General features: G+C 50.2%; 8 protein-coding genes across 8 annotated transcripts; 4 read left to right on the top strand and 4 right to left on the bottom strand.

Annotated features, from left to right (window-relative positions):
• Nucleotides 1-7784: 7784 nt before the first annotated feature.
• On the bottom strand, nucleotides 7785-9640 carry BO82DRAFT_408444 (uncharacterized protein; the record flags this gene model as incomplete). Its single annotated transcript, XM_025639690.1, has 6 exons — nucleotides 7785-8270; nucleotides 8351-8373; nucleotides 8417-8423; nucleotides 8487-8566; nucleotides 8634-9351; nucleotides 9398-9640. The coding sequence occupies 6 exons, from the start codon at nucleotides 9638-9640 to the stop codon at nucleotides 8109-8111; spliced, it is 1233 nt and encodes a 410-aa protein (XP_025497459.1). The 3' UTR covers nucleotides 7785-8108.
• A 1410-nt stretch (nucleotides 9641-11050) lies between these two features.
• BO82DRAFT_370484 (SDR family NAD(P)-dependent oxidoreductase) lies at nucleotides 11051-12197 on the top strand (the record flags this gene model as incomplete). Its single annotated transcript, XM_025637214.1, has 6 exons — nucleotides 11051-11099; nucleotides 11179-11539; nucleotides 11632-11744; nucleotides 11805-11827; nucleotides 11887-11939; nucleotides 12008-12197. 6 exons carry the CDS (start codon nucleotides 11051-11053, stop codon nucleotides 12195-12197), a joined length of 789 nt encoding a protein of 262 aa, XP_025497458.1.
• A 1238-nt stretch (nucleotides 12198-13435) lies between these two features.
• Nucleotides 13436-13892, top strand: BO82DRAFT_6032 (uncharacterized protein). The gene has a single exon (XM_025641379.1). It carries the CDS (start codon nucleotides 13500-13502, stop codon nucleotides 13767-13769), a length of 270 nt encoding a protein of 89 aa, XP_025497457.1. The 5' UTR covers nucleotides 13436-13499; the 3' UTR covers nucleotides 13770-13892.
• BO82DRAFT_6031 (uncharacterized protein) lies at nucleotides 13893-14774 on the bottom strand. Its single transcript, XM_025641378.1, has one exon. The coding sequence runs from the start codon at nucleotides 14614-14616 to the stop codon at nucleotides 14017-14019; it is 600 nt and encodes a 199-aa protein (XP_025497456.1). The 5' UTR covers nucleotides 14617-14774; the 3' UTR covers nucleotides 13893-14016.
• Nucleotides 14775-15385: 611 nt separating this feature from the next.
• On the bottom strand, nucleotides 15386-15655 carry BO82DRAFT_349766 (uncharacterized protein). Its single transcript, XM_025633962.1, has one exon. It carries the CDS (start codon nucleotides 15642-15644, stop codon nucleotides 15420-15422), a length of 225 nt encoding a protein of 74 aa, XP_025497455.1. The 5' UTR covers nucleotides 15645-15655; the 3' UTR covers nucleotides 15386-15419.
• A 1684-nt stretch (nucleotides 15656-17339) lies between these two features.
• BO82DRAFT_349765 (uncharacterized protein) lies at nucleotides 17340-18700 on the top strand. The gene has a single exon (XM_025633961.1). The coding sequence runs from the start codon at nucleotides 17673-17675 to the stop codon at nucleotides 18249-18251; it is 579 nt and encodes a 192-aa protein (XP_025497454.1). The 5' UTR covers nucleotides 17340-17672; the 3' UTR covers nucleotides 18252-18700.
• A 2981-nt stretch (nucleotides 18701-21681) lies between these two features.
• Nucleotides 21682-22379, bottom strand: BO82DRAFT_408442 (uncharacterized protein; the record flags this gene model as incomplete). The annotated part of the gene is made up of 2 exons (XM_025639689.1): nucleotides 22115-22379; nucleotides 21682-22039 (listed from the first exon to the last, which is right to left on the bottom strand). Exons 1-2 carry the CDS (start codon nucleotides 22324-22326, stop codon nucleotides 21682-21684), a joined length of 570 nt encoding a protein of 189 aa, XP_025497453.1. The 5' UTR covers nucleotides 22327-22379.
• A 261-nt stretch (nucleotides 22380-22640) lies between these two features.
• Nucleotides 22641-25211, top strand: BO82DRAFT_379809 (short-chain dehydrogenase/reductase; the record flags this gene model as incomplete). Its single annotated transcript, XM_025637708.1, has 2 exons — nucleotides 22641-22661; nucleotides 24221-25211. 2 exons carry the CDS (start codon nucleotides 22641-22643, stop codon nucleotides 25127-25129), a joined length of 930 nt encoding a protein of 309 aa, XP_025497452.1. The 3' UTR covers nucleotides 25130-25211.
• Nucleotides 25212-26451: the final 1240 nt, after the last annotated feature.

The raw sequence follows: 26451 nt of genomic DNA, 5'->3' as shown, positions 1-26451 counted from the left end.
TACGATCACCCTGCAAGCAAGCCAGCGAGCAAGCAAAGAATGCGTGCAAGTAATGTGGCTGAAATGGATGATTGGGGGTGTGGCGAGTGAGAGAAGTAAGGAAGTTGGAAGTTATTGCCAGACACTGCACAGCCACATGAGGCTTATTAGCTGGCAGGGGGAAAAGTAAGAGTAAGATAACAACAATGCAACCATTCAAGGTTCTCCCGGTCTGCAGAACGCAGCGGTTCCTAGTTCAGGTGGAGGTACCAAACCACTAGTAGATTCCTGAGTCGGTACACAGCTGAAATCAGCCGTGGATGATTCACAGCGTGCCGCTGATGGAACCGATCAGTGGGGACGGGGACGACGGGGGAAAAGAGGGGGGGCGGAAAGGGGGAGGGGGGGGGGGGGTGGTGGTGGTGTGTGTATGCCTGTGCCTGTGTCTGTGTCTGTGTGTGGAAGGGACCTTAGGGAAGGGAGAAGGAGGGGGGCCGGCAATGGATTATGTGTGACCAAAGAAAGGATAAGGAAGTTTAGACGTGCGTGGGTGCAAGGCAAACTGACCGGGACGCTTGGTAGTTGGTACAAATTGAGGTCAGTGGAGTGGGGAAGAAGGTTAGGTTGGAGGAGGAGGGTTGGAGACTGGACTGGAAAGGAAGGAAGGAAAAGAGAAAAAAAAAATGGAAAAGAGAGAAGACGAGGGGGGGAGGGAACAACAGGATGATGGATGATGATGATGAGGGGGAGGGAGTGAGGAAGGGAACTGGGACTAGTTCAGACGGAATGGGGAAAAAAAAAAGGAGAGTCAAGACTCAAGACTCAAGAGAGGAGGGAGGGGGGAACACAGAGTGCAGTGGAAAAAGGCGGGAAGGCGGCGCCACTTTTGCGCGCATTGGCTACCCGCTGCCACTCGCATCAATCCCCAAGAATGAACATAACAATGCCAAATGACGATAATTAACAACAAATGATACGATAAGTTGCAGAAATAATGTGGACGGGCTTCTCTTTCCTTTTCTGAAAAAAAAAAAAAAAAAAAATCCAATCCAAAAAATCCCAATAAATGAAGAAACAAGGTGAAGTAAGCAATGAGTAAGCCAGTCAGGAAACTGAAGAGAAATGAAGATTACGTCGCAAGGCGCCAGATGAGGAGGAACTCCCTCTTCAAGCTGTCATTGCGCTTGCGGGGAACAATGGGAAGAGCATGCAATCACTCTCCGGGGCGCGCTTCTTCAGACAAACGAAAAACTTAACTTACATTTTCTTCAAAAACTGTTTGTTGCTTTGATCACATCAGTAACATGCATACAGCATGTGGCCGATCGGGTTGCGCAGAGACGGACAGCCAGCAGTCTCAATCGGAAAGGTAGAACAAACCAGAGGCCCTGTGCTGGATTGGACCCCTTCCCTGCACGTCTGATTGATGAGAATGATAATAACCCCGGGCTACCACTTTTCCTCGGCCAGTCAGAGCCAACTGTGCTTCAAAGAAGCCCGAAAACCTCCCCCGAAGACAAAGGAAAGTCGGAGTCAGCCCTGGATGCGGAACCTAACCGAGTATTGGATGGAGGCCGCGTTTCTTTGTGCTCCAGCCCACGCAGATGATGAATGCACAACTCTCTTTCCTTGTGGTAGGCAGAGCGCACTGAACTTAGCATTGATGGCGTGGATTTGGCCGAGAATTGCGACGTTCGATCCCAGGTTCATCTACCTCCAAGCTGGTTGTAAGGACTTCCACTCGAGGTTCGCAGCTGCGCGAAAATGGAAACGCGCAATGGAGCCACGAAAGTGATACTATATGATTAGTGATGATCTGCCGCTGGTCAATCGCGACCAAAGTCAACAAGACAGCCAAGACTGTGAAGCGTAGTGTCTCGCGGGTTGATGTCACTTGCCGTGCCGCGGGGGAAAAGATGCGCGGTTGAGGGGATGGGAGAGAGAGATGCCACGATGCGAACGGTCGCGTCCGCGTTAACTCTGCACCAGGTGTGAGAAAGTGTATGTGAGTAAAGGCGAGGGTGTCGCGCACGGTGCAGGTCAACACGAGGTGAGATAAGTGTTGGCCGGAGCAGATGCGGGTGTGGCTTGGACCGGTGCTGGAATGGAGGAGCACATGCAATTCACGAAACAGGAAGGAAGCTCGTCTAGGAGCAATTCGCGCCAGACCAGGCAGCCCAAAAAGGGGACTGGACAAAGAGGCACAATCAACAGCAATAACGATAACCCCAGAGAGGACGGGGGAAGGGGGGAAGGGGGAAGGAAGGTTATCAAAGGGTGCTGCGAACGCGGACGATTGGCAAGCTCCGGCGTGTAAGATCCGAGCCTAACAAAGTCAGCGAGACAGGATCTATACTAGGTAGTAGTTGCTGTAGTCTCCGTACCGGTAGTCAAGCCTTGTCCAAGTGTCTGCAAGTGCGCCAGTTTTCCGCCAACCATGCAGTCGATTTGAATAGTGATGATAACAATCCCAATAACAAGTGATAATAAGCCAGGAAATCCCCCGTCGACTAGCTCACGGATGGATGGCTAGTCGGAATGGAGAGTAGCGACCGTCTTCAGGCACATTGATTAGAGAATCGGAGGCGGGTTTGAGGAGGTATATCTACGGCAGATCACTTTGAAGGTTGCGATCGCATCATCGCTTCTCACTAAGTATTTAGCTACACTGCATTGTGTCAATGCTGGTGGGTTTCTGTATAGCAGGGTCGAGACACCAAGCTATGTATTTTTCCTCCGTCTCTCCCTTTCCCTCCCTCTCTTGTGCTCCTGGTCAATTGTACAATTCTCTTGCTACTACTACTACTACTAATAACACCACGTAACTTGCCTGCCTTTTCCAAAACGACAGCTACCACCAGTACCACTCCGGAGGACCATTCTCCTACAGCCAGTCATCGACCATGAGAGATTCCCTGTTTGGAGTCTCACGCCTTTCCCCTTCAGGACCAATCACAAGACAGGCGCTTCTCCTCGCTTCTGATTCGTATGAGTCCGGATGACCCAGTCGGGCAAGTATCGTCACTGCTTGGGATCTCGTCGGGCCTGCAATGATCAAGCAACCTGGCCAGCGCTTGGCCCTGATCATCGGGGAATGGTTATCATGTTCAACCGAGTGGCGATCCGTCATGGCAAGGTCTTATCACGACCTTGGATTGCAGGCGGGGCGAGATTGTAGAAATGAGCCATGCTAGATGAAGATGTTGATGATGCAACGAGCAATTGTAGACCATCATGCTGGGTTCCTCTAATTGAGTTTATCTTTAGACTTGTGTGACTTTCATCCCAAGCCTTATTTCGCGTGCCTTTTTTCCTTCTGGTGGAGAATATTTTCAGGAGCTCATCGCAACAGACTGATTGAAGGTCGGTGACTGGTCGGAGTGATAGATAGCTAGTGGCAGTAGTGCACCTAGTCTAGCTTCGAGACAACGAGCTGCAGTCGGAAAAAATCCCGGACCAGAGTGAGGGCGTCTAGTCAATAACGGTTTTTTCGTTACATTTCACAGCAGGCTGAAGAGTAAAGGGTTGAAGATGGATGAAGGATGAAGGATGGATCGACTCCAGGAATCCCGCCGTGGCTGAATTGGGATGGCACATCATGGCACATCATGGCAGATGACCCTCTCGGGGCGGTCGGACGGGTCACTTGAGCGGGCACTAAAAAGAGGGGGCGATCAGGGACCGTGCGTGGCTCCATTTCTTACTTAGTATTCCGTGACTAGTAGTAAACACGAGAGACATACTTTTTGACATACAACTATGCGGACATACAGACATACGGACATACTCACCATCCCCACCATGACATAACTCTACGTAGCTCCGATAAAGGTCTATACTCGAAAAGAGGTCATTTGGCTCGTCTTGCGACCACAAAAAAAGAATTACTACGAGCGATGCACTACCTGCTCGCCTTTCCCTGAAAACCATCCTTGAACCAATGACGAAGGATACTCTCACAAAGTATGCAGGCTGCAGGCAACGCAGCCTAGAGGGTGAAAAAGAAACGTACCACATATCCCTTCTCACTAATCCAGAATGGCAGATGATAATCCCGATCAACTCTCTCTCTCTCTCCGAGCCAGTTAAGGGATAATGATGACTCGAAGATCTCCGACTTGTTGCGGCAAACTCCACTCATGCACGACCGGACCTCCGTGCCGTCGGGCCCAAGCTTCAATCCTTATCTGCACTGAACATTCCATAAGAGCTTGTGTGAATAGTAACAGACAGGTCGAGGGGGGAGAGCTTTGGGAAGGCGTTTTAATACTAGTCGAAGGAAAAAGAATCCCGGAAACACAGCATATCGCCAAGTGAGGTGGGTTGCTGTATCTTCCCTTCCCCCTCCCGGCAAACCGGGTGGTGTCAAGCTTTTCTCTCGACCCCAGAGCAACGTAGCTCATCCTTGCACAAACAAAGTGGTCTGAATCAACGTACTTCTGGCCCACTGTGCTCTGGAGAAAGCGCCAACGGGGACGCACAACTGCTCGAGCACTCTCAGTTCCGATTGGGTGCGCCAAGCGGCCAAGATCTCACCGGCAAGGACGGCGTATGCAAGTCATCAGCAGGACAGTGTCTAAGACGTCGGCGTTGGAGCTGGACCGCCTGGGGCAACTCTTTAGACACAGTCGAGGACCTCTGCTCTCACTGGACGGACACATTTCCGAAGCATCACAGACCCTCTCGTCTTACAATCATAGCTGAGGACGGAGTCGGAGCACAGCATCCAGTCTACTGCGTCTCCAGAGTGCTCAGATCCTACGGATCAGATATTGCAATGTCGTCGACATCATCAACGGCGTTCTTTGTCTCGCAGGACTCAAGCTCTGTCGTCACTCAGCCGAGCACGAGATGAGCCGTGCATAATCAAAACCATCCTAGGGGCAATCCATGCATGGAGGGAGGTATCAACCTCCAGGAATGTGTCTGCGTCCGGTGACCTTCTGGTTCACTCATGTACGCCATTAATCTATGCTCCGGTTGCACATCGACTCCCCGGCTCACTGTTTAAGAATCCTGCAGTATAACGTGTATAGCCTCTGAGCATGCCCAGATAGCCGGTTCTGTTTGGCTTGTACGACATTGAATCGTTGTCAGCCATAAACGAACGGTGGCGGATGGCATGCGGTACGACGTAGTACATCTGGACTTCTTTCCTAACGGGGATCGCCATAGCCCTCAAGGATTCTTCTCAGATCAGGGCAACAGATTGGGTTCTGTTGACGTTTTGTAGTTCGAACATGCGAGGCTAATTCATCGGCCGGCAGCTCTCAAGGTCTAGTCTATGGTTGATCTTCTCAATACTTGTTTGGCATGGTTGCCCATCTCAACATCTGCTCAGTCCATGCTTGTCCGATCAATATTCCAGTGATTGATGCCTCGTAGCGCTAGTAGTAATCGTGCACGTCATGAAGGTAGTAATCCATTTCCACAACTCCTGCAGCCCTTCCCCAACTGCTTTCGCACGTTGGGTCCAGAAGGATCACCAACCGGGTACTATGTAGCAACAGCCCCCGAATCCTCTCCTGTGAACACTCAACAACAACCGAACAGTATGAACAAGTATCCATCTCCAATGCGTATACCTATGATGAAACCAACTCCTACTTACGTCCAAGCAAGCATCAGATCCAACACCATCTAGGTCATCAATCAAGCCCACCACCCTAGAATCGCGGCGTCCATCTAGAGTACCTCAAACCACCACCACAAGCCAAACCCGCCCACACACCCAGTCCTCTTCCCATCCTAATCGACTTTCATTCTCAATCAATCACTCTAAACCTTGGAATTCTATAAAATCACAAAAACCACACAACCCAACCTACTCCAGACTAACACCCTGCCCCCAGATAAACACCATCCTAAATCCAACCCCGACCACAAAGCCAACTAACAGAAACAACCAGCAGAGCCGAGCACTCAACCCTTCCTCCCCAAGACCCCATTCCCCCTCGATCCACACCTCCCTTCAACAGAAGCACAATCACCAATCCTCTCACCCAGCAAGACCACAATACCAGATCCTCCAGACCCCAAAACGCGTCTGCCCTTCGCACCAGCCCATCCGCACGAACTGCCAATCACCAACCCTCCCCGGAGCAGCTCTCACGAGAACACGAACCCACTTCATCAGGTTATCCATCACGGAGCTGTCGCCGTCCCTGCTCGATGGAAGGACAAAGAACGGTAGTTATGTTTAGCGCATAAGGCCATGAGGCGGAGAGAGAAGAATCTCGCATACTTGAATGAGAGGAAGATGCATATCGCTTATCATCGAGTTAGTGCGATAAAGGAATGGGGACCCTTGCAGTCAGGTTCTAGGTAAAACCACCTCCACAAAGTGGAGAGAGGTGATCGCGGGCTCCGGGTGGATGCGGACCTTGCCCCGTGCAGGACAGGGGTAGTTTCTTCTCTGCATACGTGTTGATAAACGATAGAATAAACCGTCAAGCACAGAGTATGGTTGCAAATGCGTCGGGGGCAGCGGCTCTTCGATTCGGCGATAGTCCACACCTATTCCGTTGGTGAGAATCTATAAGCCTTGGATCCACCACCGTATCAACGATCCAGTGAATTCCGAGACTGACAGGCAACAAGTTCAGTTCGAAGCACAAGAGCCAAAGTAGGCATACCAAAGCCGCATGACGTGAGCGGGACTGTAGGGTCGAGATCTGCTTCGGATGCTGGACTGCCACAGCATTGGCGCAGTGGGATCTACCAGCTCTCTCCACCGTACCCCAATTACCCGAGAGAAGTCCTATAAGGGGTGTTAAGGTCATAAATGCCAACTACCGGGTGCAACATGCATGCACAGACAGTACTGTACATGCCCCGTGCACCTTGGCCAAGACTTTAGATGGACAGATAGGGCGTGTATGATATATATCGGGTTCTATGGATGTGATAGTTCAGGTGTGTATGTAGAAAACTTGAGAAGATCAGCTTCATCTTCGGGGAGCAAACAGAGGACTGCCTGTCTCACTTTGGCGGCAAATTGAGATGAGCAGCTGCAGTCTCTCCCCACCGCTTCAGTAGTCTCATTTCTTTCACCCTCTGTGACAAATCGCACCCATCTTATACTGTATTAAGTTTTACTGTCTCCTTGAGCCCTCAGAAGCCGCAAGTCCTGGGAAGGATCGACCGAAAAGATGGCTGGGTGAACTTGATGCGATAAAATCTTCGACGGTAGCAGGTAGGCGGACAAGAGCGGTGTGATGAGGATCCGGATCGTTTGCAAAATCGATTGACTTGAGTGCTGACGTCTCACTGACCCCAAGATTTGGTATGTTAGGTAGATAGGTAGATCATTGTACAACCTCAACTATAGAAAATCGGTACAAAGAGTGTTTCAAGCTTGAAGCCAGAGCCGGATGACGAAGCTTTGGGTTTGTGCAGGGGAGAAGTCTGCAAACTTCCCAACATCAAAGAATCCTGCTCATGTAGCTTTTTGGTGCCAGGGGACAACGCAGCGCGCTGCTGCCATGTTTCGGCAAGATGGTGGAAGAGTGAAAGCCCAAAGAGCCTACTCTAAAAGAACAATCCTTATTGGACTCCGCGGCATTTCGGCACACGCAAAGGGTGATCAACATTACAAGTTCATGTCAGGCCAGCCAGGCAAGTTGATGAACTTGCTTTTTTCCGTGTCACGGATAAAGAAACCGCCCGTTTGGCAGGATGGTTAGGTATTCAACGATTTTGGGAAGCTGGACACGGAATGGTCTAATGACGACTCGTAGAACTGACAATGAGCAGAGCGTGCGCATGAAATCCTCCAACCATCCCCCCAATGATGAGGAATGTCTGTTGAAGCTCTGTTGGAAAGCAACGCATCGACATAGAGGAACGAATCGTGTTCCTTCCCCAGTCGATGGATTTTAGGTGGGTGATTCTCACCGCTCCGATGGTACGATTGTGTTTTTTGGATGGATAGTGATCTCAACGATGATGAATCCTTGGATGCCGAACCCCGACGATTTTTTCAAGTATCGAGCTTGGTTGCGGAATATCTGAGTGTTTCCTGTCCAGTACAAGGATGCCCCTGTCTCGACTTGACCATGGTCACACAAGGCCCGTTTGAATGGCCGCTTTCCCTCATCGCATGCTGTACTGTGCGCAGTTGCCGTTGTTCATAATCCCCAAAGCCCACCGTAAGCTTTTTCCTTGGCGTAGTAGCAGAAGAGAAGGGTGGTACTTGGTGCGAGTGATGTGTCGAAGGTGACGGACGGCATGAGAGGAGCTGAGGAAGGAAGGTGGCCTGACATGTCACATGACCCGCCTGCTGCTCTTGCCTGTGAAAACTGAGCGAGTAGCGCGTCTACTTAGTTGGCTGCCTCTAATAGCACTAAAAGAAAGTAATCGACCTGCTCACGTATAGATTGATGATATCAACAACTATAAGCAGCATAGGTGAGCATTCTCAATACTGGGGACTTACAATATAACTAAAGACTTTAGTAGCTTTGAATGCATTTGATGATAATGAGATAATGAGCTAATGAGCTTACGTGAGCTCGCATCTTTGACGTAGGCGAGGGTGCCTCATCCTTGAGTATCTGCCCATGAAGGACAGACAGACCATGGCCGACTTATTCCAGATCAGCGGGAGTTATATTCAATGTCGAGCATCTCTAACCATGACACAAACTCCTTACGGGCTGCTGGGTGGATACGTTCTCTCTCCGGGGATGGGAGCTCACCGCATCTCTTCATGTTGATGCATAGCTGGTACAGGTACTTGTGGTAGTCGCTATCCATCGGCTTCATACCGGAACGGTGGTTCGGAGAAGGCTTGTCATACTCTGGCGAAAGCTCCTGCCACAGGGTTGTCAACGTGCGCCAAGGCTCCGACAGCTCCGTGATATCCACATTCATCCGATACCGCACCAGCAGCATCATGTATTTATGCGGCCTGGGAGCGCTTATCCAACGCACGCCCATGATTTCACCATCTGTGTTCGCCGCGGGCAAGTTGCGAAGAATCCGCAACTGGTGGGCCTCCACCCAGCGGGCCAAGTGAGGGATCTTCACGGGATGGAAGGCCTCGTGATCTGACTGACGCCCCCGGGGCAAATCACCATCGCCGTGGGAAGACAGCCGAATGCGGTCGTCCGACGTGAGCCGATAGTATGGATCATCGCGAGGGGGAGCGCCAATAGGCGGGATGGGAAATTTCGGGAAGAGCCACGACCTGCGGTAGAGATGAATAGGACGAGCGGGTGTATAACCTATCGCTCGAGGGTTCCGGTTAGCCGAGTCAAAGCTCCAGTGGAAGTGATAGTCCGGTGTATGGAAATCGACACTGTAGGGATATGGATCGAGCTCTTCCAAAGGGTCGGTCTCGAAATCGTCGAAATTGTCCAATAGCCCGAGCTTGCCGAGTCTTTGGTGTTCGCTTCGATGTGGACACTGCAGAAACCCCCGCCTGCGTGAAGACTTTTATTGCCTCGATGATGTGCTCATCGGGGACCACCCAGTCACGTTCCGTAGCCTCGTGCAACGGTGCACCATAGATAGATAGCGCATCGTATCCGCACATGAAGTTAGGGATCTTGCTTAGATCGAGGATGCGAGCCACATGGGAATCCACGATTTGATCACCAAGATCACGGCGAGGTTCTCGCTGCGCTTCGGACACCTCAGTGGGCATACTCTCAGCCATGTTTCAAAGAGTTGCTTACGTTCGCCAATGTTTTCGAGACAGATATACCACTCACGAAAGGTTGAATCTCGTCGACTTGCTAGAAACATCGGGATGTCTTGGGAGACAGAACGGTGTTTATATAGACTTCCTCTGCCGCTTGAATCAACTCGCTCGAGAGCTCTTCACAGACTGGGACTCCAGCAGAAGAGCAATGTCTCCTTTGTCTTGGATTCTGCTCCCGCTAAATAAGATGGGCCCCGCTTCATACACGGTATAAGTGCGGATGGTGCTTGAACTGAGAATGTGGCTGTACTTTCAGTCCATTGTACGAGAATTTACCATCTCCATTTCAGACCTGGCAACTTGGAAAGAAAAGCAGTTATAAATGCATCATGTCCCTGTTGTACCTTGTCATGAAACTCTGGCCTGCCTCTATATTTCACAGACCTTCTTTATTGTCTCGTCTGAGTTGGCGTTCGAGACCTACACTCTGCAATCACATACACATGCTTTGACCTTCGATGTCAAAAGAGTGATGAAGTGATCTTCCAAGATCAAAGGGCAGTCCTTGAAAATATCGCTAACTACTGCTGGAGCGGTCAAGTAAACAATGGATTCAACCACGGTACAGTCAGTCACCCACGGTTCTTTGCGTTGTACTCTTTCAATATATTGACGGGATCCTCCATCCATCTGTGATAACTTATCCAGTATTAATAATCCCTGCCATCAATGATAGAATGCATGAAGGCGTTATGCTATCTCAATTGAGCAACCCTGTAAGCCCTTAATCGAGCAGGCGTCTCCACAAAACAGCAACTCTCTAGTTACCTCCTTAGACCAATGCCTGATTGGTGATTTATATAACTCTAGGTAAGTAACCACTGAGTGGATGCGTTCCTTTGATACATACTAATCATAGCGCATATCTCTTATTTGCATACTCGCCACCAGTAGCCTGTCTCGGAACCAGACAATTACCAAAGTGGAAGTTTACCCGAAGGCCATTAATCTAGCATACGGTTCAGCGCCTATGCTCCCTGTAACAAATCGACTTTTTTTGGTCGAAACGCTCTCCCTCTATGATGATGATGATGGCGGCAGAAAAACGGACTAATCGGCTTCACGCACGTAGTTGGGCCGACGTGCGCTCAGCTATAACTTAGTATGATAGTACAGTACCAGTACACCGCCAAGTCTTCTCAGCCCGGTAAGTCAGGTGGCCCGAACAGCGGTAAGAATGGGGTCGTATAGTGAATGCATGTGCTCTGTATACTACTGCCTTTGCTTTTTCTCTCTTCTCCCCCCACTTCCCACACACATACACCTTTTCTCTCTCCCATTGCACATATGACTTCGGAAAGCAAGGACCCAGAAATCGAGACAAATGATTCCTTCCACGAGCTAAACTCCACAGTAACAACCCACATGTCGTGCCAAGTAGAAGGAACCGCCCTGATCACCGGAGCTGGCTCGGGTAAGAGAAAAAAAGCTTACTGACTACCTGCTCCGATTCCTGGAAGCGAATTGGCCTCCAAGACTGACTCTACAGGCAGGTATCGGAGAGCAGACAGCCCTGCACCTTGCTACGAACGGCATTTCAGCACTGACCTTGGTGGACATCGATCCGTCGGGCCTGGACCACGTGCACCAGGCCTTGCAAGCAAGCCACCCGACTGTGCAGGTGATTGCCGTACCGGCGGATGTGACCGATGAAGCAGCCGTGGAAGCCGCCTTCCAAGAGACCGTGGCTGCGTTCCAGAGAGTGGACATTGTCATCAACGCGGCTGGCGTTGGCCAGCCCTTCCAGTCAACGCCTGACCTGAGCAAGGAGGACTGGGAGAAAGTCATTCGGGTGAACTTGACCGGGGTATGGCTATGCCAAAGGGCTGCTATCCGACAGATGCTTGCGCAAGAGTATAGTTTCTTCTCCGTCTGCCCCAGGTTCCCAGTCACCGCCCCTAAGGGCTTTGCTTGATCGCTGTACGGTCTGACTTGTGCGATGGTAGACCCCGTAGTGTCCGACAAGGCCGAGGAGTCATCGTCAATGTCGCATCGGCCTTGGGACTTACGACGCCGTCGACTGTGCTCCCCACGACAGCTTATGTATCTTCCAAACATGGTAGGGCTCCCTCTAACCCATGAGATATGCATGGCAACCCTTTCTGACAATATAATTTAGCGGTTATGGGGTTGACAAAATCGGTCGGTATATTCCCTTTGCTCATGAAGAACGGCCCACACTGATCACCAACACATTGAAGGATGCCAAAATCTACGCCGCAGAGGGAATTCGTATAAATGCAGTGTGCCCAGGGTGTGTATATCGGGCTAGGGCTTTGTAACTACTTTCCTCGATTTCTCTCCGATACTGACCTGGCTCAGCTGGTTTCGCACCTCATTGATTCAGTCAGAGCTGGACTCCGGCGAGCTGTCTGCAGAAATCCTCAGCGCGCCAGTGCAGAGAGTAGCGGAGACCGAGGAGATCGCGAGTGCCATCTTATTCTTAGCGTCGCCGATGAGCAGTTTTGTCTATGGGACCGGCCTCATGGCTGACGGGGGGTACAGCTTGTGACCAGTCGGGGTGTAGCCGATAGCAGCGGCTTGGATGTGGAGGAACATTCGGTTGGGATTTGTGGATGGTAATTTCGGTTAGCATTCAATGCTTCCAAGGTGTACAAGGAGCCTTCTCCTGGAAATCGGGCTATTTTCACTTATCCTAAACATGTAACCGCCCAAGCACCTGCTTGAAGCACTCCAGTCCTACTCAAGCAGCCATCCACATCTCTCATTCAAATATCTTCCCATGTATTCCCACCAAGAACCTCAGTATTCCCAGAATTCACCCCCATTATTCCAATATCTCTCTCTCCATGATACCTCATTGTAGGTATAGCCCGACAAGAGCACCTCGGGGGATAACTTGGTACTTAGTGGAATTTCTCCCCATCCGCGAGTAGCGCCAACCAATGAAGTTATATCGCGGCCCGACCCCCGCCCGCCCCGCTTTCCCCCGGGCCTCAAACCACCACCTCATCTTTCAAGTTCTCATACAAACGTCTCCACCAATCACCATCTCTTCCCACTACAATAAGCATGAGCTAACATGCCAAGCATGAACAGATCCCTCGGGGCCCAAAAAGTCGGTACGTATCAGCTGACTTTTCTGCTAGGTACTAGTCCAAGCATACATGCAAGCCAATATAGGCAACAAATTCTTGAGCCTCTGTTCCAGCACTTCAGAGCCCGTGTCCTTTCCCTTGAGGACTGTCTCAACCAGCAATCGATGAAGTGTAATTGCCTCGCTTTACTTAGCCTGGGGAAAGACACCAAGTCTCCCGAGTTATCCAGAGCGAGAGAATGAACGGAAAGGGTGATACGTGGCTGGGTTCGAGTCTCATCTTTCAACCGAATTATGGCCAAGCGGCCGGGCGATGTACGTACTCACGCCAGTACATAACGCGCACGACATCTGTCCCCCGCACCCTCCCCATCTCCCTATAAACAACAAACTCATGGTCTCGAACTCTATCCTCTTCTCGCCCCGCTACATCACACTCCGATGACAGCTTGCTCCAAGAAATGTATCAACTCGAAACTAACCCCCTCATCGCTTAGTTGTGTCACGCTGCAGGCAGATAATAGTTTCCAGCGCGGCATCTAATGGAGGAGCAACCATTCATCCAAAGGTAATCCACCTGTGCAAGAACAGTTTACCCATTGGAATAACTCTATTAACATCTAATGATATCCTTTTGGTGGAATCTTAACCCTACATATATGGTCTTCTTAAATCTGGTTATGTTAACCCCCCTTCCTCCCCCGCCCAGCTCTCTTTCCATATGCCTGTACAACAAGCAACAATACTCAAGACGCAATGAACAAGGTCGACCCTCTAGAGCTGCATACTAGGCATATCCCAATCGTCATTGTATCTACCATGTGCAGTACCCGCAATCGAGATCCCCTCTCAGCACCAATAGCACAAAATCCAAGACAATCACGGAGAGTCCATACACCATACCATACCCAATCCCACTGCAGCAGGAACTCTACTACCAGTAACCACTCAGACTACCATTCCATTCGCCAATCCACCGCCAAGAATCATGGCAGCAACTTCAAGGATCCAAGCCACTGCATCTAAACCACACCACACCACGCCCGCATCTCTCCAATCAACCCCCACAAAGACACAGTCTTTGACTACCACACAGATCGACAATGATAAGCGGGGTCTAGAAAGGCCCCCCTTCCCCTCTCCGCGGACAGGCCGGCGGGAAACCCTTTTTCTAGTCCTCAATTCAGCAAGATTAGCGACTTTGGTGCCACACATGCATGTTGATTCGAGGATTTTCCGTCGCGCCTCCAGGTTTCTTCCGGAGCGGCGCGGGCTAGAACAAGTTTGACAAGATGAAGACTGATGTTGTTGTGTCGATCGATTCTAGAGCAGTTGATCTTGTTTCGAGTAAAGCAGGTTTCTTATCGGGGTGAGGGGGAGGGGGAGGTCGACCGCCTTCGGGTAGTTTAACTCCCTTCCCGGGTTTAAAGGCATTGCTCTGAGATGATAACTTCAAGTTATGAGTGAGGCCGTGATCCGGGATGACTGGATGACTAGACAACCGGACAGAGGCAGGAGCGGCAGCAGCAGCAGTCCGGCATGGCCCGCCCGTGGTCTCAGGCCCCCCCTGTCCGCAATGCCTTGTGATGCCTTGTGATTTGGTGGCCGATGGACCATACGGAAGATCTGGAGGGGTCCGGCTTGACATTAATCTATGTAAAGTATGTACAGTACGTTCGGTAGACGGTAGAGTTGGGCGCCCAAGACCACGACCGCGACCACGAAGACCAAGAGCTGCGGGGACTGAGAGGTCGAATCGAATCGAATCGGGGGCACTCAATCGACACAAATCAGGGTTCTTGATCGAGTGGTTGTACGGTACGCCAGACCGTGCACTACTAAACTCCAAGAAAGTATATCTGCAGCCACGCATGGATGGATGGTGTGAGCGGCTTATGGGGGGAACGCTGCAGTACCGTACGGCCGCGAGACGGATGATGTGCTTTCGATACCCCGTGGCTTTTTCGGTCCCAGTCAAGTGCAGTGCTATCACCGGAAGATGAGGTGGATAGCGGTTGTGGCGTGTCCCGAATGAGTCGATAGGAGTGAACTACGTAGCCTCGTTCTATTGTTGCTGTGCTGTGATAAAGGCATTCTCGTCGGAGGACTCCGGACACAGTTGGCAGATATATCGGGTCTAATCGGGGTTTCTGTCTGATACAGTGCTGGTAGCACTTGCTGCCTGTCACGAAGAAGGAACCCGTAAATCCAGCGCAGTTGTTACACCAGTCAGCGCCCTCGAGCTGAGCCAGGGCGACTCCCAGTGGTGGGAAAAATGCCACGGCCACTGCCACAGGAAGGGCATTAGCCGGTGTCACTCAGTAACACCCTAGTTACGTGGTCCATTCGAACTCGATCCAGCCTAGGCCAGGCCAGACCGGGTCAATCACAATTACAGGATTCTTAGTTTGATACCGGGCATTACGGGAGGGCCATTGTGGTCTATCTCACTCACGATGGAGACTAATTTCTCCGTGGCTTGCGACTAGATACACACGCCGACACAGCCAACAGCCAAAGAACCAAAGGAATCAATCAATCGCCATGCTCGATTTCCAAGGCAAATGGCGTGAACAAACACAAAACGGATGTGTCTGTCCATGACAGATAACATGGTATGCCGTCATCACTGCGCTTGATGTCCATCATCACCATCTCGACATCGACATCGCAAAGTCATCCCATACTCTGCTGTCGCACATCCCTTCCCGTCTTTCTTGTCTCTCTCTCCGGATCCATGACCGCATTCCCCAGAACCCACTCCAACCGAAAGGAATGCTTCCAGTCCAATCGCTCTGGAAACGGACGGAACCATTGGAGGAGTGAAACCTCAACCAAAAGTACAATAGTCGATCCACGAAAAACCTTCTGATTAACCTTAAGGTTCGCCTCCCGAGTCATTGTCATGTTGTCAACCATGAACAATGAATGAGATCATGTTTTCGTAACCCGGGGGAGGAAGGGAGCCGAATAGCATTCGGAAAATGTTTACTGCGCCGACCGTAGAAGAACCTTTTTTGACATCATGCTTGTTGTGGTGTGATGAATCGGGTTAGGTGACTTTTTGGCTCATTATTCCTTGGCGGGGATTTGGGAAAAAGGAAAAAGAAGATTAGTCACGCGCCACTGATCGGCTCACATCGAGCAGAACACCGATCGCGAGTTGTTCATCACTGACTCGGGCGATATTGTTGTTGCTAAGCAGATTTAGTAATCCATTGGAAAGGGGGAATAGGAAAGTGCGGCGAAAGGGAAAGAAAAAATGGATAATAAAAAAAAAATCAACGATGCGCGTACCTGACTACGAGTCGAGGGGCACTCCGAAACTAGTTCCCAACCCCGCCAGGTTTATTAGGAGGAAAAAGCGCCGAAGGAACAGCACAGAGCAAGTGTTAGGGTTCTAGGTCGTTATAGAATCACCTGGACACTGGATACTGGATTTTTGCTCTCCTTTCCCCCCAATTCCACATGCAACACCGGCGAGCGTTTCCCCTGCAACCCTAAGCGCACAGGGCGGGCAGGGTTGCTCTAGGGCCGATCTGGACTAGTGTTACTGTCTTTAGCAAGGGGCACTAGGCTTCTTTCAGATCACGACCCCGCAGATTTGGGCCAATCACGCGGACGGCCACGCATATCCCTTGCTGCTTGTTCAGGCATTCTGGAGTTCTGAGGCTGCACATGGGACAGGGTCAATGGCCGTTGGAAACCCGACCTGCTTACCCCTCATTTTCGCGGTTCTGCTATCGCGATAGAAGATAAAGGCCTTTTTGTTTATAGTGGAAAGACAGTCAGACGAAAGGGGTCGAGAGAAGTTCAAGTTGGCACAATTGGAAAAATTCAGTGGAAGCCCACTCCCGGAAACGCGCGCGCCCACCGTAGATGTACAGCCAACTCACTTTCTTACTAAGGCAAAGAACCTCGCTCCAGTTCCCAAGCCTGACCAGACTCGCTCGCCGGTGTCGAACATTCCATGGATTGCCGTCGGACCCGGACCCACCATAAAGGTCAGCTGCCCGACCAGTTTTGTAAGGTGGAGTCAAGTCGAGGCCCTTTTTGACTCTTTTTTTTTTTTTCTGCTGCTTTCCCCGGTAACAAGGACTGGAGAGCAGTAAAGATCATCCGAATGCTGACTGTACATCGTACTGTGCATACCTTTTTCCGTGTGGGAAGACGTGCGCGTTCCCTTTTTCGCCTCCTCCCAACTGGGGTGTTACTCATACTCTTTGCCGTCCAGGTTTAATCCTTGTCGCTCACCACAATCTTCAATCATCACCCGATGGAGGGACTCGATAACATGATGGTGATTGTAGTCGATGTAGGCAGGGAACCAATACAAACCCTTTCGTACAGAAAACGTGGTGGCTTGATACATACAATAGTGTGGTGCACAGGTAAATAGGCGCGTGGTGTAACGAGTCTAGACCCGGGGATCTTCCGCTTGCAGAATCTGCCAGATCAGATGGTCACGACTCCCCAGCCCGGATTTCTCTTTTCGGAGTTCCGTCACCAATACTGTGGTAATTTTCCCACTGTGCAGTGCAGTGCAGTGCTGGGCGCGGTTCCTCCCTCCCTCTCCCCCCCTCCCCTCCCCTCCAGCTCCTCCAGAACCCTCTGCCGACTCCCCTCCGCCATATTTCTTCTCTCTACCTCCCCCCTCTCCTCATTCTAGCTCTCCCTTCTCTTACTTTCTTCTCTCCAGATTTTCACTCCAGATCACTCCAAAGGAGCCAATCGTTACGCCTTCAAGCCACTCTCCTCCTAGGCATTGTATCCACATCTACTGCACTGCACTCGCACGCGCGACTAGCACCTAATCACATCCAAGTAATTGAGTCACATCTTGACACTCCCACCTAGGGAGTATTCATTCAAAGTGATCTTGAATCATCCTCATCATCATTCCTATTATACCAACCGTACATCAGCACAATGGCGGTTACCACCATCGATATCATCCCTAAGACCTCTTCCTCTCCGCTGTCCTCCAACAACCCCTCCATGAATAAGCGCTGGCCTCCTCTTGCCGACAAGACCTCCCTCCCCTACAAGCTCACCACCCTGTCACGTCAGAAATTGGCCCGCGAGGCCACTGCTCCCGACCCGGACATCCGTCGCTGCCTCGGCCACTTCCGCCTGCACTGCCGGTCCATGGAATGGGCGCAGAAGGACATGTCGACGCGCATCAACTCGTTCGAGATGGAGGACGACGAGTCCGAGGATGAGGAGGACCGGGACGACGAGAACAAGAAGCTTCCCGACGACCGCAAGGACGAAGACCAGACCACGATCAAGCCGGTCTCCACTGAGGCCGCCGACAAGGCTACCTCCGAACTGGAGACCACCACAGTCCACGTGAGCTTCCACGTCTCGGCGCCCCCGGCCGCCGATAAGGAGAAGGAGAAGGAAGGCCTTCTCGAGAAAGGTCGCAACTGCTTGGAGAAGACAGTGCAAAGGAAACACTTCTGGCCTTCGCCGGGTCAGTGTCTGCCTGTTCGGATTGCAGGTTGATTTTTTTCGCCGCTATCAACCACTCAACTCATCTCTCAACTCACCCCTTACCTCGACATCCTGTCTTCAACACAACTCACCTCTTCTCTTACCACTCACATCTTGAATCCGATCAAAACCCCCCGAAAACGCTCCACAAAGCCACCTCAACCCACCACCTCTATAATCTTTAATTACGACGCCACGAAGCCACGATTTTCATTATTTTCGTTTCAACCTGTTACCACCACCATCTATTCATCTATACATATAACCAGCGGAGTTCGAATTTCGATCATCATTTTTCATTCTTGAACCATGGACGGGTTCCATTACTAGCTTGGCGTTGGTGTGCAGAGCTATTTACATGATCAACGGTGTTAATTGCAAGAAAGGATCGGAGCACAGCGAACTGGGATGCGGCCAGACATCACAGAGCATTGGATATGGATTGGGCATGTATTTTTTTTTCCGTCTAAAAAGTCAAACCTCTAGATTAAAACATCACAAACTGAATAAGAAATGAAAAACAAGTCAAACAAACTAGTCTTTTGCCTATTTATTTTTCCTCGTAGTTGTCTGATTTCTCCATTTCTACTCAAAATGACTCAACAAAACCCCAGACATCCCCAGAAACCCCGGTCAGCTCATGTGACCCACGGAGCAAGTGCATAACCGAGACTAGTCTAGCGCATAAAGGACGTTAATGCACCCGATTAATCAGAACCACCCGAGCCACAATTATAAGTACCTACCCACTTCCTACACCCGATTCAAATTTACTGAGTAGCAAAGAAGTATGAGTCTGAGTCAATCAAGCCCTCACCCGCACGTACCTACCCCCCTCATTTCACAGTTCAAAATCTACAATCAAAGAAGAAAAACCTCAACCCATACATCCCATAAACTTACTCCCCAATCCACCCTCCCGCCGGCACCTCTCCCCAGCGAACCCTCGCCTACACAGCCCCCCCAAACGCAACGATGATGCAACGCCTATCCGTAAGGTACCTTTTCAAGGATCCCCTATCGACTTCCCGCACCCGCCAATCGGGTGCCTTGCACCTCCGCCCATCCAATTGCCATCCAGCCGCTCCACCTTTCCGTAGAACCGGCCTGTTGCACAATTGCCAATTGCCACATTTGTGTCATTGCTTCGATCATTGCGTTTGAGGTTGAGTAGGGTGTGGGGATTTTTGTCTGATTGGATGGTGTATACTTGGTTGAGGATGCAGTGGAGCACCTGGTGTTCGGTTGGGGAAGGATTGGCGGTTGGATGGGGTAACGTTATGCGGCTGCTTCTGCTATCTTGACGTAGCCCAGGGGTTTGGGGCAATGGGTCGGTCGAGTTCATGTGATTGTGTGGTGTGCTGTGGATTGTGGTAGGGCTGATTGAGGCTTTGGGGGTCCCCACTCCAATTGCTTTCGTTGTGATGGGGGGAGGAGGTATGGATGGATACTCGTGGGACATACGTAGGGTATGATGTTATTTTGGGGCCCCGCCGGGTTTGATGTGAAGGTAAAAGTGGTGTGAGGTGGTGATGCATATGTACTGTACCGTACCTGTAGGGGAAGGGATGGGCTGTACTGTATTGTACTTCGAGGGGTAGGTTGCCACTTCGGACTTTGGATGATGATGATGATGATGATGATGATGATGGAGGTTTATTTGACTTGGTATGCTTGGGGGCTTGTTTGCTTTGCTTCCCTGCTAGCTTGGTGGGAGGCAAATCCTCGAGGTAAACTTGTTTGATGCTGTGAAATGGTTATGGTCAATAGCTGGAGGATGCTATTTAGCTCTACTATACTTGCAATGTATCTCAGACCATGGTTGCTCTCGCACAATGGACTGTGTCTATGACCTTGGAATACATTCAAATGCTCTGCTTACAGAAGACACACCCTTCGTCTGCACCACCTTCAACTTCCGATGATTTGCCGTAGTAGCCTTGACGTCGATCCACGCCTCACCCGCCGCAGGCATCATATGGCGACGTCAGGCCATGCTTTCTCATCCGTGGCGTGCATCGCAACCAAGGCTTCCAACAAGCGCTATCCTTGAGTTGTTGCGCGGTAGAATCTCATAGCTATCGTATCCTGGTTCTACTCCTGGGTACGGCTTATTCACCGTCGCGAGGCTGTCCGCGAACGGCTCTGGTCGGTCTGCTGGGTGGAATAGCTCTACTGCTCGCCGAAGGTGCAGACAGGGCTAAAGGTCATAAGAATGAAGTTGTTGGATTATGCTGCAGTAGCCACAGTGCCGAGGTTTTGGTAGGAGTTGCGTGACAACAGTCTAGCCTGTAGCTTATAGCTAAGAAAACAATTGGAAATATGGACAAGACGGACCTAACCATGCGGTAGTATGAGAACGATGCTAACTTCGCCTTAGCAAGGTCATAAGAAGGTTGGAATACTGCTTCAAGATGCGTGATGCTATTCAGACCTGCCCATGAGCCTTCAAAATGCGGATGTGAAGCGGAGCGGAGGGGCGCCGGCAGTTCCATGGCGGGCCGCCGCCCTCTCCCAGAGATCTCCCGGCGGTTACATCACTGCATCTACTTCCTCCCAAAACCTCACCATCCGCCCAGACTAGCGCAATCCCCCGCCAGCCTGGAGCCGTACGGTGTCGACCTCCCCACCAGCCACGACTGAACTGGACGCGAACCAGCCCGTGGTACTCGTGCTCGTAAAAATCCCTGCAACCAACCCCGGTCTGGCTCATCCCGCTAAGACCGAGCTTGCATGCATGCATGTATGCATATGAATATCTTTTCATTCCCTCTCGTCAGGGCGGGCTAGTAGCTACAGGAAGTAGCTAGATACACAGGAATACGCACGCCTCGACTCTTCAACTTGCGCAGCAAGCTCTAGTAGCATTTAGCCCTATGGATGATGCTGCTTACACCCTGAACTTATTCTTGTACTGCGACAGGAGCCATCCGCAACGACTAAGACAAGCCCTAAGTAACACCGACTAGACTAGCTAGCTCCACGCCACATCTCTTGGCACATACGTACGACGTTGTTCAAATTATGGCAAGGCGATTCGGATCTGAAAGCTGATGACTATTGATACAGTCTTTTCTTTTTTATTTTTTTTTTTTTTCATCTTCAATTTTATCTAAGGAAAGGGGATGTTGAATAGAGATGGATGCTACATTCGAGAGGGGAGATAGGTGGTGGTCGGGGAGACTTGGTTGGTATACGGCGGGATAACATGCAGGAATGAACCCTAAGTTAGTCCTAGGAAAGTCTGTATTTCTGCCTGAGGCATACATAGAACTACATGTGACAGCCTCCGGGCCATGAGGTCTGTTCTTATGGAACTTGGTAAGGTATACTAAGCCTCAGCCCTAGATAGGGCCACAACATGTACATACCACCGACAATGATTAAGGCATCAATCAAAGCAAGTGCCAGGGGTTAGCTCGCCTCCCTACCGTGACGGGACCTAATCCCGCGCCCTCGCGGGAGGAGACCACCCAGGTGTAGTTGATGCCATTATGCGGTCTTTGGGACCAAAGTGGACCTGCACCATCTCCACGTCATCCACATAAACCTTGGGCGGATAGACCCTGGCATCCACGAATACCCGCCCTTTCGCCCAATCGGACGCGAAGCCTTGAACCTCATACCCAACTTGTGACGGTGCAGCCCCCGGTAACGTATCACTCAGCATTCTCTCGATAAGGCTCACTCGATCAGGGAGCACCCAGATCCAGCCCTCGGGGTTGATAGCATCGACGATCACATAACTTTGGGGCGCCGCGAGGCCTAAACCGTGCGGCGACACACCTCTAGAAATGTATCTACCGAGTTCCGGGTCACAGGCTCAACTGTGTCGTCGAGTCCGAGGGGGGCAGGAATATTTGCGAGCACCGCACACTCGGTGCTGATCATCACCACCACGGCGGCCCCATTGCTCAGAAGCCTTCCGGTGCCGATAGCTCTGAATTCGGTCTGGCCCCTCGTCTTGCCGTTCTTTGTTTTCACTGGAGTCTGGGCCTGGAGCGGTGAAGGGAATGCTGCCCACTGTCCCGGGTCCGATGACGGCCACTTCCCCGGCCAAGATGGCTTGTTCAAATCTGCGAGCCATCTGGTTTATTCCGTTCGGAAATATTGGATGGTGTGTGATTGGATAGTCCTAGTGTTCGAGCTGTGGAAGTGCGTGTAGTGTAAGGGCGTATGGATGGCGGAGTCGGGGGTTGGTGGTGTGGAGGCTCGTTGGTTCGAGCCGCGAATTTATAGCAGAACTCGATCCTAGCATTAGGCGTATTCGGCTTCAAAAGGCATTGTTATGTGAATTTCTAGGTTGACTCGAGAAAGGAATTTTGAAGGAGTGTATCTGTAAGCGTTCTTAGTGTTAAGTGCGTTAAGGTACGACCGTCTTGAATCGCTGGGGTCTCGGGCATGGCCTTTGGATCAACGTATGTAGAACCATGCCCTTGGATCAACGTGTGTAGAACCATGCCCTTGGATCAACGTGTGTAGGATCTTTGAACGCATGGCGGGGAAGTTCAACTGCAGGCTTTGTTCGGGAAAACGGTCTCGGAAGATAGATCTAAAAGAGTATCTCAGTTAGCCTTGTAATGCATATGTAGAGGTGTTCTTGGTGCGGAGCTGAAAGAACCGGTGAGAGGTTGGCTGAAAGGGTGAATGCAAGCAAAGGCGAAAGAACAGCCGGAAGGATAAGAGAATAACCTCGAAGCAAGGAAGAGAGAAGCCATTGTTCCACCATGAGCACACTTTTGTTCCGTATTTGATGCTTGAGAGACTGCAAAACACTCCAGCCTCCTGGTCGGAGTTGATCTGAGTGCTGTTTGTTGATGCGACATATGCCTGGAGATCACGGAGGGTCAAGCTGAAAAGGTCCGTCTGCTGGCAGGAAAAAGCTAGCACAACATGAATGAAGGGTTTGTTAGCACTAAATACTTTGGATTTGCAAATTTATTTCAAGATAAACAGAACAACTAAAAATCTCTAGTTTCACTATCTACAAAAAGTTTTTTAATTATATACAGGTAGAGTACTTAAACGCTATTTACTTTAGTACTTTGATTCTTCCTTTTAGTCAACCTGCTATATAAATCCTGTATTCCTCTACATACTCGATCCAGGCGGTTGTATTATACTTGGCCGATACTGGGTTATTCTTAAAGTATAGAAAGTAATTCTAAAGTATTACAGCAGTACGGGTCGCTCGGGTCCCAAAATAAAAGCGAAAGATCCGGTCCACTCGGCCCGGGCGCTGGAGCGGAGGTTGCAGATCGGTTGTGTTTTTTTTTAGAGGTTGCAGATCGGTTGTGTCGTTTTTTAGCGTCGCGTGGAACAAAACCTTCTTAGTAAGCACGAAAAAATCATGTGACATCCAACTGACCCTGTATTTGCATAACTCTAAAATCACATTCCACATCATCTTTTCATTATTTTTACACATACTAACGTTCCACGCCACCCTCAAAAAGAGCTGCCGTGATCTGTGTTCACCGAGAGTCCCTGTATGGTTACGAATGCCGGCAAACCGATGACAATATTTAACTGGTCTTAGTCCCAAAGTCGGGAACCGTACTCGGGAACTGTACTCGGTCATTAGAAACCCTGGATAGGAAAGCCATTTATCACTTGCCGACAATATTTACCGCCGCTTGTTTGCGAGCCTTGAATACATCAATAAGCCAATGAGATTTCTTAATTTAACCCCCTATCTTTTCAACGATTAAGGGGACCTTAGCTGACTTAGGAAGCCGATGGTGATATTTCATCTAAACTCCTAACTCCGCCGACTCAATTATAGCCCCACTACTAGAGTTTAACAGTGGCGCCACTGTTCTTATCTCCGTTCACGCTGCCGACTGGCCAGCTTTTATTATATACATGTTATTTCATCTACTCTATCCCTGAGCTGTGTGCCATTATCATTTCCGTTTTTTATCGTCACGATTATCTACATACTCGCAAATCCTGCCTTAGGGGATCGACATGTTTTTCAGCTGCAACAAGTCCGTGCCCTTAATCCAGAGAGCGACATTCCATCGCTTGCTGGCAAGGTTATCCTGGTCACAGGGGGAAATGTCGGTCTTGGAAAGCAATGTGTCCTGGAATTTGCGCGACACAGTCCCAGTCAGATCTGGTTGGCTGCGCGTAACGCCGAGCGCGGTCAAGCAGCAGTCGACGAAATAAGGCAGAAGGTTCCGAACGTGCCGATCCGTTTCCTCGAGCTGGATTTAGCCTCCTTCGACTCCATCAAAAAAGCCGCCCAGATAGTTCTCACGGAATCTGACCGCCTGGATATTCTCATGCTCAACGCCGGGGTTATGGCCGTGCCGCCGGGTCTGACCAAGGACGGCTACGAGATCGAGTTCGGCACCAACCACATGGGACACGCCCTACTTACTAAACTACTGATGCCGCTGTTACTCAAGACCACCGACACCGGTGCGGATGTGCGAGTGGTCTCCATGACCTCGACTGCGTTTAAGCAAGCGCCCAAGGATGTTCTGGACTTTGCTCGGCTCAAAAGCACGGCTGAACATATGAGTGGCTTTGAACGGTACTCCCAAAGCAAGTTAGCCAATATTCTTTGGGCACGGTATCTTGCCAAAGTATATCCCCAGTTGACCGTGGCCTCCGTTCACCCAGGCCTGGTACAGACTGAACTGATGGATCGAGCAAGTGAGGCGCCGGCCATCATGCGAGCCTTCCGCGGTGTTGCAAAAATGATGGCCGTTACTGTTGAGCAAGGTGCTAAGAATCAGCTTTGGGCATCTGTGTCTGGGGACGTGGAGAGCGGAGAGTATTATGAGCCAATCGGTATTTCAGGACAGATCACAGACAATGCAAAAGATGACCAGTTAGCAGAAAAACTATGGAATTGGACTCAGAAGGAGCTTGAGAGCTAGACTTCGCAATAGCCTGATCGTGATTTGGGTATGTGGACTAGGGATAAGTCTTGATATTAGAGCATCGAAATGAAAAGCCCAGTCATGGGATGCAAGGCGATTTAAATGATCCTGGAAATAATACAGCTAGCTGTAATACCAAAGTAGAATGTGACCCTAATAACTGGGATTCAGCTTATATTATTACCAGCACATATCCTCTGAATGTCTGCTGCAGTTTATATGTCCAAGCCTTGTTTAAACAAGGTTCAGTTACTTTTCTGATTATCTAAGATCAGGTATGGGTTCCGTGGTACAACAAGTGAGTTTTATGGTGATACCATCGTCACCAGGCCATCGTGTGATGCCTCAAGTCCAAATGTGACTCAGATTATCGGGCTATTACAAGGCTTATGCCATGTCTTCGCATGCTTGCAATGTTCTTCTCCCTACCTAACTTCCCTATGGAATTTATACACACGTCAAGTCAGAGGACATGTATCCTATGTGCACTACAAGGTAACTAAAAGTTTATGTTGCCCATAGCTTCGCCTTCGGTACTATTGATCCCACCACATTAGCGGTTCAAGCCACCAATAAAACCAAGAGTCCACCCTCTATACATTTTCCAATCTGGCGGGCTCGGAGGCAGACCAAAAGGCCTTTGTCGCCTTGCTGATCTCTTTTATGGACACCTATGGGCTCGATGGTGTGGATATTGACTGGTACTCCCCTAACCATCTTGCTTTCTATCACCACTTCGAATATACTACTATTTTTGTTTTGCTGACCAGGGCTGCCCGGAGGTAGGGAATACCCGGTCGAAGCGGATCGCGGTCGTCGATTGGATGATTACGATAATTCCCCTAGTTTCCTCAAGAAATTACCTAAGATGTCTTAACTCATCTTGAACAGTACAGATACTATAGATCAGGAATGAGATCATCAAGAATACTCATCTCATACTATCTTACCAATAGTTCTGTGTTATTGCCGGGCGTTGTCTTGCAATTGGTGCATATTCCAAGTGAGAATATCTAAGCACAGGTAAATCTCAAGCTTGGAATAAGGGGTACATGACAACGCGCTGCTACATTTGGATCTACTTGCAGTAACTACACTGCTGCTGTAGACGCCCCGCCGTTTTATTTTGCGTGCAGAGCTTTCGAAGCATGAGAAATAAGGCTATAGTGTAAAGCATACCCCTGCTGGCAAGTAATACAAGTTTAGTTCACGACGGAAATTTATGATATCACAACACTTGTTATAAGGGCTAAAGGGTGGAAAAGTGTAGTGAACGAATGCCTTATCGCGATAGCCAAGGTGGTAGTATTATGCCTTAA

Source organism: Aspergillus uvarum, assembly GCF_003184745.1.
Source record: "Aspergillus uvarum CBS 121591 unplaced genomic scaffold BO82scaffold_1, whole genome shotgun sequence".
Lineage (NCBI taxonomy): Eukaryota > Fungi > Ascomycota > Eurotiomycetes > Eurotiales > Aspergillaceae > Aspergillus > Aspergillus uvarum.
This window is presented reverse-complemented; position numbering and strand designations above follow the sequence as displayed.